Source organism: Nyctibius grandis, chromosome 5 (genome assembly GCF_013368605.1).
Source record: "Nyctibius grandis isolate bNycGra1 chromosome 5, bNycGra1.pri, whole genome shotgun sequence".
NCBI classification, from domain to species: domain Eukaryota; kingdom Metazoa; phylum Chordata; class Aves; order Nyctibiiformes; family Nyctibiidae; genus Nyctibius; species Nyctibius grandis.
The window spans coordinates 63,400,845-63,417,332 of record NC_090662.1 but is presented as its reverse complement, the minus strand read 5'-3'; the positions used below and the strand labels follow the sequence as shown (position 1 = coordinate 63,417,332).

At 43.8% G+C, this 16,488-nt stretch overlaps 1 protein-coding gene across 3 annotated transcripts in view; it reads right to left on the bottom strand.

The window, feature by feature from the left end:
- The window catches only part of SYN3 (synapsin III), a 184,690-nt gene that overhangs the window by 152,023 nt on the left and 16,179 nt on the right, over window positions 1–16,488 (bottom strand). For 2 of the 3 annotated variants that reach the window (XM_068400852.1, XM_068400850.1), the window contains exon 3: window positions 7,194–7,285. In XM_068400852.1, the coding sequence (XP_068256953.1) occupies window positions 7,194–7,285 (92 nt within the window). Of the gene's footprint in view, window positions 1–2,166; window positions 2,170–7,193; window positions 7,286–16,488 lie in introns of all 3 variants that reach the window. The other variant, XM_068400851.1, reaches the window with a different exon arrangement.

The following is a 16,488-nucleotide window of genomic DNA, read 5'->3' as shown; positions in this document are numbered from 1 at the left end:
GTGGATCCCCCTCAACCTCCTCTTACAGACTGAACAAAGCCATCTCTCAGTCTCTCCTTGGATGTCTTTGGTGCAGTTCAATGAGCTTGATCGCCTTTCACTCAACTTGTTCTAGTTTGCCAATGCCTTTTTTGTACTGGGGAGCTCACAGCTGGACACAGTACTCCAGATGTGAATAGTGTCTCGTTAGCTACACACTTGCTAATACCGACCAGTGAGCCCTTGGGCTTCTTCCCTGAAAGGGCACACAGGACATCCATGTCCTTTTGTGCAGAGCTATTTTCTCTCCAGCTACCCCCCAGGAGTACAGGGGTTATTCCTCCCTCACCACAAGACTTTGTGGTTGTCCTTACTGAGCTCCATTAAGTTCCTGTTGGCTCATTTCCCCAGTTGTTAAGGTCCCTCTGAATGGCAGCTCTGCCCTCTGGCATATCTATCTCTCCCCACCCTCCAACTTGTTGCCACCCACGAGGTTGTTGAGGCTGCACTCTGTCCCAATATCAGGTTGTTAATGAAGATCCGCCTTGATCGGATTAGCGTAGGTGCAGCAGGACTTGGCCCTTCACTTCTCTGTTTGTTGCTTCCTGGAAGAAGCCTGAGTAAAAACCCATGTAGAAAGGAGACACATTAAGGCTGGATTTGGGGAAAAAAAAAAGATGATCAAGACTGAAACAATCTACAACAGTCTTTAATCTTTCTTGCATTCAATCCAGGATTAACTAATTATTGAGTGCTCTAGGCCCTGGCAGCACATTTGTTATTGGAAAGAATTACTGTAAATGCGAAAAGGGCCAGGGAGTAGTTTAGTCTCTGAGATGCTCCCCACCCTGGTCTGCTCAGAGTGACTTTTGCTTTCTGGCAGCTGCCTGCATGCCAAATGTTTTCCCAATAGCTGTCAGCATCCTGCCTGCACATCGGCTGGGCGCCAGCTGCTGGGGAGGTGAAGGGGCAGATTATTCATCTGGGAGATCAGTAAACCCTGAAGGGAGAAGCAGGCCTCCAAGCAGCTGTTCAGCAGCAGGGGCTGAGGTGGAAGCAACTGAGAATAAATACATAAATAAGCACACCTCAACTTCTCTTTTTTTTTCTCCTGTCAAAAAAAAAGAGGATGGGGACAGGCAGGTGAAGGGGCAGGGGGAGATATTAGTGAAAGATGATGGTAAATCAACCCCCATGTGGGAATAATTTCTCTGTTTATAAATGTTTACTGGAGGTGTTAAATTGATTCATGTGTAACTGCAGCTTTGCCAGGGTCTACCCTATTTGGCACCTTGTCCCAGCCCATTGTCTCTGTAGGGTATTTCCGTAAGGGAAGTGGTCATTTGGCATGTTGGTATTTCGCCTAAAGTGCACTTTCAAAAGCTTACACACTGTTACATATACTTCTCCTTTACATTTACAGATTGCCATGCCATCAATATAAAAATATTGCCCAAATGTTGCTCAGTGTTAAATATATAGCACATACTGTACTATACCATGTGGCACATGTGTGAATCTTGGGAGAACCATGCGCTTATATTTTTCCATCTGGCTTCTAGAAACCTAAACTCTCACAGTCGGTTTCTCCCATTTTTTTTCCTGTCTGCATCTTTGTAGAAATTTTCAGAATTTTAGTTTGTAAGCAATAAAAATTTAGAAAAATACATTCTAAAAAAGACCCCGATTAGATCAAGAGTTAAATTAAAAAGACAGGGACTAGACAGAGCCTAGGGTTCCTCTTTGACACAAGCTTCCTGGAAGACGAGAAGCTGGAAAGTGTCCTACTGCCTACCAATATGTCCTACCTCAGTGTCCAGGGACAGTAGCTACTCCCATGACCTCCCTGGATATTCTCCCTGTAGAAGAACTGCAAGAAACCTCAACTCCTGTGAATGAATGGTCCTCGAGAGACAAGAAAATATCCATCTCCTAGCAATGTGCAGCTCCTGTGTGGTAAGAAAGCATGGCCTCTGTAAGTTAGAAAACCCCCATGCCTCTTGTAGGGAGCAGCTTGTCAGTGGCCCTGTGGGGTGAGTGAACCCACTGGGATGGGAAAAGGTGCAGTGGGAAGGGGACAGTATCCTCATTGGGCTTTAAAGAGTCTTGCACCTTGGAGCAGGCACACCTTTTTTAGCCAGAGTAATATCTCCTGGGGTCTGCAAGCTCTGAATAGCAGGAAAACACCTGCTGCTGGGCTGGCCAGTTTCTTCCCTGCTTCTCACATGTAAAAGCATTTGATTCCTCATGCTGTGATTATACTGCAGCTTGCAGCACAAAAATATGATTTGGGAAAAAAACACTTTCAGGTCCTGGTCTATTTGAGATAGTGATTCAACAGGCTGCTGTCCTTTTATCAGAGTGCAGAGCATGGTATAATCACTGTATCAGCTGGAACCAATGGGAAAGTCAGTGTTAATTAAAGGAGTGAATGGGCTTGTATGGAGGAATCAGAGCATTCACTGACCCCACCATAGCTGCGAGTGACAGGGCCATATCAGCGAGGGCGAGCAGGGTGAGACACACACCTTCTTATATAGACCAGCCAAATTCAGGCAAGGCCTGTAGGACTGAATGCCGCTCCATGGCAGAGATCCTTCCCTGTAGCAAGCCTTTGCCCATGGTTTCTTTGCTGTCAGTTTTGTCACCCCTCCCCACTTGCCAGGGCCATTGCTCCATGCAGGGTCCTCCCCATTTCTAACCCTGGACATCTCCTGGTCCATCAGCTGTTGTCTGCGCTGTGGCATTAGAGGGAGTCTGCATACTGCACTGTAAGTGGTATAGCCACCACTGTGGTAGGTCCCATGCAGACACACCAAAATGTGCTTCTTGCCCTGTATGATCAGCCCCAATGGCAAAAGAGCCAGCTCCACAGGGAGACAGGAGATGAGAACAGTCTGGTGCATGATTAATTTATATCCTTAAAAGTCTGAAATGTTCCCAAAGACATTAGTATTCCCCATATAAGAAAGCTGTCCAGGTTTTCAACATATCCCTGCCGTATTCCCACATCTACTGGAATTAACAGCAGAAGGCTTGTAAAGCCCAAAAGGCAAACACAGTACTGTATTTAATCTAATGCAGAGGCTGAGATCATAGCTTTGGAGTCTAAGTGTTGTCAGAAGCAGAGACAGCCCAAATTCTCATTTATATTAAGACACTTTTATAATATCCTGAAAGCATAAATGCACCTCAAAGTGGGTGCAGTGCCAGCACTGACAGCCTCTTTGCACTGTGGAAACGTTGGTATGAAGGGCCCTTCAGAGAAATGAAGACAAGTGAAAATGAAAATCCCATTCCTTACAACTAACCCTAGTAGAGGTGACACAGTCCAAGAGCTTTCTAAGGTAAATTAGACTCCAGAGAGTTCCCTCTGTGTGTGTCTCTGTGTTTGTGTGTAGACCTGTGCAAAAGGAAGTTGTGGATGCTCTGGAAGGAGGCTCAAGAATCCACCCAAGTGTTTTAAAAGCAGGCATCAGCCCACGCTTGTTTTTTCACACTGCTTAGCAGTGCAGCCATCACACCCAGAAATGACTCCTTTTCTCTGTTGAAGGGGTTGCTTGCTATGTCTAAGTTGGTGAGGGAACCTTTGGGAAGAATAAGTGCTACCTCCTGCTTCCCATATTTAAAACTTTTCACTGGGGAAACTCTGGTGCCAACTGTACCCGAAGAAGTGCTGGTGTAACAAGGACCAACATGTAGGAGAGTCCACCCTGCCAGACCTGGCTGAGCCCAATGCTGCTCCAGTGCCCAGCTCATCCCCCTGTTCTGTCCTCAGTCAGGACATGGGTTACAGGGCACTGAAATAGGAAAGTGCTTGCTAGAGACTGCATGAGATACTCCCCGGCCAGCTCTTTTTCTTCTAACTCTGAAGAAAAAGTGCTGAATAGGCTGATGGAGCCATCACATACCATGGTGGAGTGGCACAGAAAAAACGCATGCGGTTTTTAAAATTTTTTAGATGATAGCCTCTCTCTCCAGTAGCACATTTCACTGAGACTATCAAATCCCTCACCCCATCCTACAGATGTGCAAACTTAGTAGCTAAAAAAGGAGGTGGAGACCCAGAATTTTATTACTGTAAAATTAAACTCTGGGAGCCACACTTGTTTTAAAAATCAGGCAAAATGTAATGCCTGGCTTCAGTTATGTTGTTTGCTAACTTACTTATAGCTAGCTGTTTCAGGATATACAGGGTAGCAGTCATGAAGGTCTGTATACTTCCAGTTCCTTGCTCTCTTTAATTAACAATAATGCTTTTAAAGCTCCTTTTTTTTTTTTCTAACTTTGCCTGAGGCAAGTGGTAAATGTAGGGCTTCAAGGACTGCTATATCTGCTTATTAGGGGATTTATCTTCCAGGTAAAAGAACCACAATTCTTTCCTGGTGCAGTTCAAATCAGTTGGCGCAGGGTCAAAAATAATGCCTTAACTCCAAGGTGTCAGAAAGGATCAAGGGATCAGCAGAGAACGAGCTTTGATTTAAACGTGCAATAGGATGCCCCCAGTTTAAAGAAAGAACTAGGACGCCTGCTGCAAATGACAGAATTTAATAGGCTAATAGATTGTTAGATAATTTGTCAATTAACATAATTTCAAACTGGAGAGAATAGCCCAGTGGTTGCTTTATCATTATTATCATTGTTGTTGTTATAAACGTTTAATATTTAATTGATTTAAAATCCACTGGTCTGTAGTATATTCACTGTCTTTCGACTGAACTGCCACGCTCTGTTGCCTTTGCTTTGAAGAGGAGTGTGAGGAAGGCAGGGCTCCTGCAGGGAGGATCCCAAATGTGCCTATTAGCAAGATGCTGTCCTGTTTCCTTCCTATAACTTGTCAGTGGGATTTCCAAGGAGTCTGGGTATTCAAAACCTATGATGAGTATTATATATCACCATCTACAAACATTCTGACTTGTGATGGAATATTTTTCTTAATAATTAAGGGAGGCCTAGTAAGTGATGGAAAAAAGATGTCATCATCGTCAGGGTTGGGGCACACACGTGAGCGGAGGGTGTCCCGTGTGGCACCTGCCTGAGTCTGGGCACCCTGGTCTGTGACCAGGGAGGACATGGCTGAGGGCAGGACTGGGGACCTGGGGGCAGTGGGAAGCAAGCCGCAACCATGTGGAAGGGCTGAGGGGCCTCCACACAGCTCAGTAGCAGTATGCTCCGTAATTCACCTTCTAAAGTGAGTAAGAGTTTTTATTTCTGTAACTTCTAAAGTATTGATAGGAGTGGCTGTGGAAGTTGGCTGGCCTGAGCTCTTAAACTCACTGAGCTGGGCAGGACTGGGGCACACCAGCACAGGCTGTAAACAAATGGCTAGTGCTTTTAAGGACTATAACAAACCATGGACAACAGAAGCCATATAAATTGGGTATCCAGACAAGTATGTATTCTCCAAATACACCTCCCACCACACAAATGCATAAGTCCTCAACCATGCATAGACAAAACAAAAAAAACCTGAACTAATGCCATTCATAAAAACATGCATTTTTGTATATAAATAACCATGCAAAAAGGCAGCTGTGGTTACCTGTGTATTTACTGCGAGCAGAAACATGAACACCATGCCCCAGACACTCTTGTGAAATAAATTTTGTCTTCAGTTTCAGTTTAATAGCTCAAGATCTTTCTGCCAGACATATGAATGGCTTTGGGAGGAAAGGCATGGGAAGGAAAATGAAGATGTGATCAACCTCGGAAATGGTTCTTGGGAAACCTTCCAGCATCATGAGCAACACAAGAGCGCATTAGCACAGCACACTGTCTGATGGATGCTCCAGTGGCTGGTTCGTGGGACATATGCTTTGTTTCACTGAGAAACAGACATTTGTGGGATGAGAGAAAGCAAATGGATATAACAGGCTCAACCTTTAAAGTTTTTAGCAGAGGCTCATGAAATTGTAGCAAAGAACAAATGGAGACTTGCGGACTTACTAAGAGTTGTCAAGACCTGAAATGAATTGATGGACCACAGTCATAGCTAATTGACAGTGACAAGTGTTGCTTTGCACTGTTTGGACTGGAAATGGCTTCTTGAGAAATTAAACTGGGGCCAGCACTCTCAGAATCACCATTTTTCAACTGTTCTAGTAATCCCTTTCAAAAATATCCTTGCATGCTCTATTATGTGTCTCTATATCTATTTCTGAACTAGAAGCAAACAGAGAAAAGTGTTCATTAAATGTGTGAACAATATTAAACTCAAAGATGCTGTATACACCAAAAAGTGCAAAGGAATTATAGAAAAAGAAGTAGGGAGGCTAGAAAATGGATTGGGAATAGCAATGAGATTTCAACATGAACAAAAGAAAGCTATTGTATCAAAGATGAAATGTGGAGTTGGAAGTTGTAATGACAGAAACTCATAAAGATGTAGGCTTGGGAATAAAAGGGTGAAAGGTAATACCAGGGCTATGTAAACAGAGGCATTTTACCATCTTACACAGATATGACAACTTACACTCCTCTTTATATAGCACCAGTAAGAAAGCATCTAACATTAACTCCAAATTGCAGGCACTCTGGTGTCAGAAAGAAGGGGAGCAGTGCTTTTGGAAAGTGAATTGGGTGTGTGATTGGGGAAGCATTGCTCAGGAAAAGAGTCTGCTTGCAATGACTGCAATTACGAAGTTATGCTAGTAGGGACAGAAATCTCCACCAAACAGAGGTATGGTATTACCTCTGAGATATACCACAGAACAAGGCCAGAGCATGGGGAATCTCTGGAAAAAAAGGTGATATTTCAGGAGCAAATTAGGCTGTAAGGATCAGGATCATGGAAAGGCTTTGTGGCTATTGCAAGGGTAGTCCACTGAGATCAGGACCTAACACAGGCTAATGAATGCAAGCCACTGTTTACAATGAAGGTTAGTTGACAGAGAAGGAGAGAAAAATCAAGGGAAAGGAAGATCCATTGTCCCTTTTATTGGGAGGCCTGATGCTAAAAAGAACCTGTAAAGGAGGCACTTGTGGTTGCATGAGGGGTCTGGACTGGAAACAATGACTGTATGGCATAATGTGCAACCGACATCTGCTACAAAGCCACCAGAGTCAGGTCAGTCTTTCCACCACTTCCAGGAAACCTTGGAGTCATCAGGACTGCGCTGCCTTAGTTCAGGTACCTGTCAGACCCTGAGGTCATCCTGCTTGCCCCAACATTGCTCCAGAAAGCCTGATTTTCAAGACAAGCTGGTGCTCCTCACCTTACCACCTTGGTGCCGTTCCTCATGACCTGCATGTCCACCATGCAGCCGCCTGTGACATAAGCAGCCAGGTTCAGCTCGGAGAACTCAGCCTGGAGCAGAGCAAAAGGACAGAGCATTACTCGAGGACAGCAGAGATACAAACGCAGAGACACAGACACAGAATTGTCTTTGGATGGAATGTGCCTTTCCTTCTTTTTCTTTTTCTTTTTTTTTCATGAGGCAACAGGAGATCCAATTACAGCTGATTCGCCCTGGAGAGACTGCAGAAATATTTGCGGCTTCCACATTTGGGGCGTACAAGTATACAGGATTAGGCTTATTGCAGTAATAATTACTGAAGGAATTAAGAATGAGCAAGCTGAAAAATGAATACAGGAAAGAATAATAATAATAAAAAAAGGTAAGGTCATTTGAATTCAAATTCCAAGTTTCCACTTGGAAACATCCATTTAGCATTATGTCTGAGTTGGCTGTTGTGCCGCTGGTCAGCTGTAAACCTCATACAAAAGATTTAAACCTCCCTAAATAGCTAAAAAGCCTCATTATACTGCAGGGAGGTGATAAGCAGAAAAAACCACCTGATGCGGTTTACTAATTAAGATTTTAACTATTAAAGGATTAGTATAGCTGGGTAAGCTATTAACAGTACTGCTCAATTATTAAAACACTTTATGTTTTAAAAGAGGTGCGACTTACAAGGCCAGAAATGTTGGTGAGGAATATTTAAGCTATGGGGAGCAAAAGGCAATGTGCACAGGGGTGATTACGACTGCAGTGGGTGTCAGTGAAGGTTAAGACACAAATCAGAGCAATTAACTGGGTGAGAGGTGTGATCATCCTCCCACGTGGCCACTGGCTCTGCTGCCCCTCAGACAGGAGTGCCAGCGAGACTCCATGGTCTCAGGCCGCTCTCAGTAGGAGGAGGATGGCAGGACTAGCTGTTCAGTGCTCGTCTTACGCTCTAAATCCTAACTCTGTTCTTTATGAGCAAATGAGTAGACCTTAAACTAGAATAGCCTATTATTGTGCCGTGCCAGTCCTCCCTTTCCAGCATGATGTAAAATTACTTGTACGGATTCAGAATCCTATATTAAATCGGTGCCTGCATATACTAATAATCAGGTTTCAGTTTTGGAGACAGAAAATTTAGTCTTCTCTCTTTCAAAAGTTTTTTTCCCTTTCCTGTTAATGCATTTCTTTCAGACTTAGTATGATGGAGACTGGGCAGCAGTAAAATCATCACCTAACCAGTGGATACCTAACATCAGAGCACTCAGATGGTGTTGCTAATGCTTGTGATTTTATTGAGATTTTTGTACTACTCAGTGTTCTTCTGATACTTCTACTAGGTGGAACCAAAAGATAGTGCCAGGAACAATTTTTACACAGTAAAAAACAAAATTAAAAAAAGCATATTTTGTCCTCATGAACTCATGGAAAAAACTTGCCAATGGAGAACTAGTGCACCTGTAAAGGATTAAAGGCCAGACGACAAATGAAAAAAACACTTCCAACTTTCTTTTTTTAAAATCCACAAAATTTTAAAGCAATGACCGTGGACTAGTGACCCGATGATGTAATGAGATTTCATGTCTGCGGCCCCGTGTAAACTTTTCAAAGCAACACCCTTATATGACCTTACATCATTGTAACTTCCAATTACAATGAAAGGAGGGGAAATATTCCTCTTGCCAAGAAATAAGTCCTACTTCAAACACATACACACACACCCAGGAATGGCAGTGGCTTAGGTGACAGGCTGGGCTTTTCTTATGAGATCGCACAGTGCTGCCTTGGCTACAGCCATGCTTCTTCAGTGATCATATTGGATCAGAGATAAGAAAGTATGTACCTCTAAAAGGCACCTGCATTTTATATGTTTAAAAAATCTCAATAGATGTAGGGAGGGAGGGGAGGTCACTTTGAACAAATTCCGTAAGAGCAGGTGCTCTGGGTACTGTCAGTGAGCTCCCCAATGGGTCAAGGCAAGTGAGATACAGCATGCTTGCTTGCTAGCTTACATGTAGGCTGGTGAGACTCTGTAGACTGGGGAGATGAAAGGATGGTTTTCCCACCTCTGTGTTTGTGTATGCCTCAGAGAGGTCCCACTCTGGAAGCAGTATTACTGAGCTGGACCTTCAGCTTCTGCAGCTGAGGATGCATCATCTGCTGTGAAAGCCAGAGCAAGAGAGGGAAGTTTTAGGTCTATATTTTAATATTTTTTATGCTTTTCTTCTCTAATTTTTTCCGTAATGGTTCTGTCCTAAAGAAAGAGCTTAATAATTTGCTTTGCTGGGGGTGAAAATGGTCAATCTTCATTTGATGGCTGGCACTTACAATCTAACTAAGTCGGTCTGACAGGCGTTGCCCCAAGGCAGTCAGACCAAACAATGCTGTGTTCAGACACCTGACATCCAAACAGGCCTGGGAATCCCCCGATCTGGTAAGTACTTCATACCAAACTGCCAGGACCAATTTCAGGCCTGCTAATGTCAAGAGCCAGAAGAAAGGGAGAAATCCCTTTTGGCAACCATTGTCCAGGACACCTCATCAAGGAGTCAGGAATGGAGAGAGGGTCTGGGGGACTCAGCAAACCCAGAGCGCTACCCTGCCCCCAAAACATCCAGATATACGATCACAGCTGAGGCACAATCCTAATCTTTTCCTGGCATCTGCTCCTGTTAAGGACCATTGCTGCTTTCATGTAGCTGCTTTGTCCCATCCGACAGGCCACTGCTAGCTGGCGTTTGGAAGAAACTTCGGTCAGCAGAAATTGTTTCCTGTTGATTTTCCAGTGTTCCCTGTATTTTTGACTTTGTGGGTTTTGTAGCCTGATGACTTCCCTTGGCTGGGATTTCAAGTCTGAGATCATCTCCAGCCTGAGTTTACCTTGCAGACAAAGAGGTCTTTGAAAGCAGCCCAAGCAGATAGAGTGACAGGTAACTATGCATAAAACAGGAGAGCCCAGCTCCCCGTGGCTTTGCAGAGTCATTTGCATTAGGGCTCATCAAATATAAGGTGGCATTACACTGGCCTGATAGTGTTTTATACTCGCTTTGCAATGGTGCCAATGGCTGCAAAAACATTTAGGGCAAGAGTGAACCATGTGTGACAAACGTGACACAATCCATCTTGAAGAATAACATAATACAGACTGTGGGAGTAGAAATATTTTGTACCTCTGTGAGGCCCAGATTTGGGAGGATGCTCACAGCTATTTTGAGGATAGCTCTGTTAAAAATGCCTATTTCAGGTATTCAGATTCAAAAATCTCTCTGAATCATTTGGACTAAATCTTAAGTTACTCTAAGTTTCTCCCATCAGTGTTCTCTAGGTGCTGGAGATGTTTTTGGTGAGCTATTTTAGAGTTTCTGTTTCTGTTTGCTGATAATAAAACAAGGAGGATTTTGTCATTTTAAATCATGAGATAGCAGAAATGCGTGGCTTGGTAGCCATACATTTCAATGCTTCATGGGACGCACATGTTCAAGGTGGATTTTAAGCATTTTTCATAGAATAACAGAAAGTTGGGTTGGAAGGACTTCAAGACGCCACATGGTCTGTTTCTCTTTCCTAAGGCCAGATGAGCTCTACCTTTCCCGTTGTGTGCAGATACTATATAACCTTCTTGTATCTTCCACAGATGAAGAACCTCCTCAGGCAATCTGTGCCTTAATAACCTTGGAAAGTTTTCCCAATGTCCAACCTAATTCTCTCCTCGTACTTTTTAAGCTTGTATTTTTTTTGGCCATTACTTCCTCCTGCAGAATATGGAGACTTACTTCTGGAAGACTTACCCTTCTTTCTTCCTATTTTCCCCTGGACAAAAACAACCCCATTCTTGTAAGATTTTTTTGTAGGTGATATTTAGCAGCACAGTGGTCAACATTGTTGCTGTCACTGGGATCCTCTCTGACAGGTCCACAATTTTCTTGAGTTGTGATGGCTCAAACTCACTATGATCCTTCAGCAGAGACCTGATCATTGTTGAGTAATATGGAAGTATCAGGCCACTCAACTTACATATAATACTGCTTTTCATATGTTCCAGTATGGGTTTGTCATGTGTGCAACAGTGACTTTCTTTTTAACTCATATTCTGGCTGAGATCCGCTGTAATCCTTGCATTGCTTTGTCCAGGCAACTGACTTGTCTTCAGTTCCCCGTCTTGTGCATCTGCCCTTGATGATGGTTGCCCAGAAAGGCTGTGGAGTCTTCATCCCTTGAGATACTAAAAACCTTTCTGACCATGGTCTTGGGCAGCTTGCTCGAGATGACCTTCTCTGAGCCGGATATTGGACTAGGAGACATCTAGATGTGCCTTCCAGCCTCAACTGTCCTGAGATAAATTTCGTATCTTGCAGCGGTCTTTGTTAAACTTTATGCTGCATGTCAATGGGAAACCCCAGGAAAGCATCCCAGTTTACTCCTTGACCAAATGCCAAGGGTCTGTTCATCTTCAGTGTGGCACAGGAATGCAGGAATAGGGATGCAAGAGAGGCTTTGGGTTTTGCGTTTTGGGGGCATAGCGGTTGTTTTTTTCTAAAGCAAGCAGGCTTAGTGCGTCCATGCAGCGACAAGAATATTGGGTTCTTTTGATCTATTGAATTTTATAAGCTCTCATCTGTCCATAGTCTAACCAAAAGCTACTCAGGTTGGTTACTGCTTAAAAGGAAGACACAGAGTTATATTGGACTTCTGTGTGAATATTTGCATATATACCCCCATTTGCATATATACCGCACATACACAAAAATAGCAGAGGAGTTTTTAGCACTGCCAGGGAACATTTGCACTTTCCTCAGTGAAGCATACCGTACGCTGTAACATATACACTGGCATTTTGGGGGGTTATTCTATCACATAAATCACAGCAAAGAGCTACCATTACAGTATGTAGCTTTCCATAAGGGAATGTAGAGTACCCACAGAAGTATCCAAAGCACGAGTTCAGTAGTTACTCTGACCAGTCCCTCTCACCCACATGAGCATGGGGGAAGGTGGGACAGCTCGTAGCACAGGAGCCACAGGTAGCTTGGAGGGTGTTGGGTCTCTCGTGTGGCCAGCCTCCGTGTCTCTTTTGGCTCTCCCCTACCCACTGATCGTGCTCTGACCAAGGCTCTCCACTGCCCCAGGCTTGCTCCTGAAACTCCTCATCAATTATCACTATACATCTGTTTTTTCCCCCCTGTCCCGTGACACAAAATGCAGTCAGAATAACAGGCTGGTCCATGTCATGGCTTAGGCACTTGGGATAAGGAATTGCTAATGTCTAATCAAATCACATACATTCCTCAGTGGATTTTGTACTTTAGTTTTTGGTGGACCTTTCAATATGTATAAGGAAAGAAAGACTTTGGCAGACACCAGACTGCATTCCTGTAACAGCGGATTTCACTACAACCATTACAAGCATTTCAAGGGGGAGGAAAGCAATCCCTAAATCCTGCCCAGGCAGAATGGCTGTGAATAGGGGGAGGGCTGGGGCTATGCATGCTTGGTGCACGCATGCATGAAGAATTAGAGATTACATACCCAGATACCCCATGTTTCTTTGCTGAGACATTTTCCCTTGGGGAGGCACCCTGCTCCCCACCTGCCCCCAGTACTGGAATTGCTCGCTGGGAGAAAAGGATGGAGAGGGTCCAACGGGGAGGGGGATGCTGCTGTGTGGCTCCAAGGGGAGCTTCCACAACTGCTTTTCACAAGTCTTGAAACTAGGATGCATACTCCTAGCCTACAGACAGCGGTGATGCTGAAGGTCCACATGCCTTGACCCGTGTGAGTGCCTTTTGGTGCACCAGCTCTGATGGCATTTGGAATTGTCTCTTAAATTTTCTTTTCAGAAGCTTTGTTACAGCCTGAAAATTGGATCTCTAGCAAAAGGTCCTTTCTAAACCTTTCAACCCCAGGAAAGAGCTCAAAAACATGAACTCTGTAAGCCTCCAAAAGCCAACTGAAAACAAAAAAAAATTGAAGATACTATTTATTTAAGAAATTAATGATTTTTGAGTCATTCTTGCTATTTCTCCAGTTCCCTTTATTCATGGTTTCTGAATGCTTGTATGTGGGAAAGCTATGAGAGCTGCTATTGCTGTTCTTGAAGTGCTTTCTGGCTTTCAGTTGGAAAAAAAAATCCCTAAATATATAATGAATAAAAATTATACAGTTATTTGATGAGAGGCTAATTTTCCTCTCATCACATACAGACATATCAGATGCTACCCTTTGAAAGGACCACTTTATGCCACACATGAAAATATCACTTTAGGACGGGAAGTACAATGGAGCTGGAATTCATGATTTGTATTACAATTATCTTTTGTGAGCGCCAAGTACAACTTCTTTTCCTGACAATGCTGCCAATGGAGTCATAATCTATACCACAAGACTTTTCCAGAAGCATGTACATAGGAGTTCACTGAATAATCATTCCCTGAAAATAAACCAGGCAGCAGTAACAAGTGAATGAGCTGTACACACGTCAGACGAACAGACAGACCCACCTCATCACAGCAGGAAACGGTGGGAAGGAGACGGGTGGACAAACAACAGATGAACCTTTTGTCCTCATCACTCCTCCTTCACCCTTTTCACCCCCCGCCTTCACCATCAATTAGCTAATGCAAGGGAAGACGTCTCTGAATATATTAAAATGCCTTTAGGAAATATCTGAAGGAAAGGTACCCCGAAGGTGGCAGACTCTCTCTAAGAAGTGATGCTTGCTCTTGCTTGTTGGGTCTGTGCTCTGTTCCTCCTGTGCTCTTGTTGGTCAATGCAGGGCACAGGACTGGAAAAGCCCAGCAGAGCCACGGGGTCTAACCCCTTGCTACTGCAGGCACCATGTCATGAAACCCTTTCTTAAACCAGTGTATTTATTAAAAGCAGCCATATCTCCTTTAGCCTCTGTTTTGGTAGGATAAACAAACTCAACACTTTCAGCCTCCTCTCATAAGTCAGGTCTCCATGGTCACCCCAATGACCCCGCTCTGCACATCTCCTGCTTTGTGGGCATCTCTCTCCCAGACAGGTAGCAAGTGTCCCACTCATCTGGCCACGGCCCACAGTGTCACGGTCTGTCCAACGGGTCTGTGGTTGGCCAGGTCTCAGCCTCAGCTCTCCTGCCCTCTTCTGCTTGTACCTGGGTGTTCTGGGGATGCACGGCCATGTGGCACCAGCCTTGTGCATGGGGCATGCCTAATGCCCAAGGAGATCCCCACCTGGGATATGTTACAATCCATATGGGAAACTTCAGAGTCATATGAAATACTTAGAGCATGCAAGGGTTAGTTTTCTCTGGGACAGGGCAGAGAAGGTGGGGAAGGAGGTGCTGAATTACTACCAGTTTCCTCTAGTGATGGAAAACGTTTGATTGACAGAGCATAAGGCCTATGGTACAATGCCTTCTCTTCCTGAATATACTGTGTTTCCTAATGCCTCCTGTCCTCTGGCCAGTGAAGGACTGAGAAGATAAAAGAAAAGTTAATTTCACAGAAGTCTAAAAGCAATGTGGTCAACTCCTGTGGCACTTTAAGATTCTTCTTTAAGCTCAACTTAGCCTTAGAGCCACTTAATCAAACTTGTACTTTTCATTTCTAAAAGAATTTCTCTAGTGTTTGTATTTCTAGAGAAAGGAACTGGAGATGTATACACTGCAGTTCTCAAAGCTAGAAATCACAAGGCAAGTAAAAGCAACAACATGGATCAAAACCTAAGAACCTTATTTTTAGCATAAAATAGCGATAATATTTTTAGACTTAGGGTCTAAAGCTTAGGGGTTTACCCACACTGAGTAAAACTTAAACCATCAGGGTTTTAATGGGATTAGGTCAAATAGATTTTCACTTTTTGATCAGTGTTTCATTCAGTCTTATGAATGATCATCATTGCTATAGAAGGACTTGTAGTGGAAAAACATCCAAATAATCAAAACGTAAATCAAAACTGCCTCCAAAGAAAAACTGGCCCTGATTCAGTAGAGCGCTTGCACTTGCTTCCCACTACCCCAGCCCTCACCCAGGCCCGCGCCTCTCCCCCTGCAGCCAGCAGGGAGGAGATCAGGGCGTTGCCCGCCTGGGTGTCCATTAAGGGTGGGCAATAATAAATCCTGCAGCCTCTAAAGCACATTAATAAATATGTTTTGGCTGTTACGCTGAAGATTAGAAGAAACAAAGGTGGAAACAAAGTCAGGCCTCATGTTCATTTTAATGAATGACAGGAGACAGCAGAGGCTGGAGAGGCGCTGGGACCCACCGCAATGTCCCTGATAACTCTCTCTCCTATTCACTGGCACCAGGTGGTGCCCACAGGGTCCCTTGTCTCTTGCCTCTTGCCTCTTGCTAGTGGTAATGGACCTAGATGAAGAATAAGAGCTTGGGGTTGGTATCGAGGTAATGCAATTCATTTCTGTGCTAAAGGACCAGAGAACTTTCTTCGAGAGCCCATAAAACCTCTTTTCCTACAAGCTGAGACTTACAGAAAAAGCTCCCTGACAAGCAGGATGGCATTTAACAGTCTCTTCTCTGCAGACTATCCAGCATCTAATACAAAGTTAATTAGTCTCTTGTAGAAACTGAGTATCTTGAAACTTCTGCCTGTTTCTCCAATTTGGCTGAAATCAGCCAATGCCTTCCACAGTGCTGGATGTGGAGGGTGGACGGAGCGAGACAGCATGATCACATACTTCTCGCACTCCTCGGACAACAGCCAAGGGGGAGAAGCATCTCAGAGAGCTGGTAGGGGTGTATAACCAGATTAGATAAGTGACTTCCCGCTGCTGAGAGAGGGAGACCGAGTGCTGCTTTCAGCACTTGTGCTCCGTTACAAGTAAGTGATGTCATAACTTTTGAAAAAAATATTGGCTTGCTCAGAAAGAATTAAGATGTAATAGAGACTGAGATGAAGGAGGAAAAGAAAAAGCAACAAGGCAAACTCTTCCTTTGGTTTAAACCAACTACAGAGTATCCTGGAAGAATGGCAAAAAAATTAGCAGTCAGAAAAAATAGGGCAGTTACTCCTTTCCAATGTCGTTTTTCACGAGTATCTAACATTTGGATATTTCCTTTCACTGCTTTATGCCATTCAAACCTTTGTTATTTGGCTTTTCAGATCAAAAGTGTTTTTTCCTATAAAATATAAAAAAAATTTCCTCAGGCAAACCGTATTTCTGGTTGAGGCAATAATGTGCGGTTATCTGAAGCAGGATCAAATGGAAAACCGAAAAACTAAATTAACTTACTGAGCAGTCCAAGTGGCTCAAGAGGTGCCTGAGAGTCAAACCTTGATCTTATGC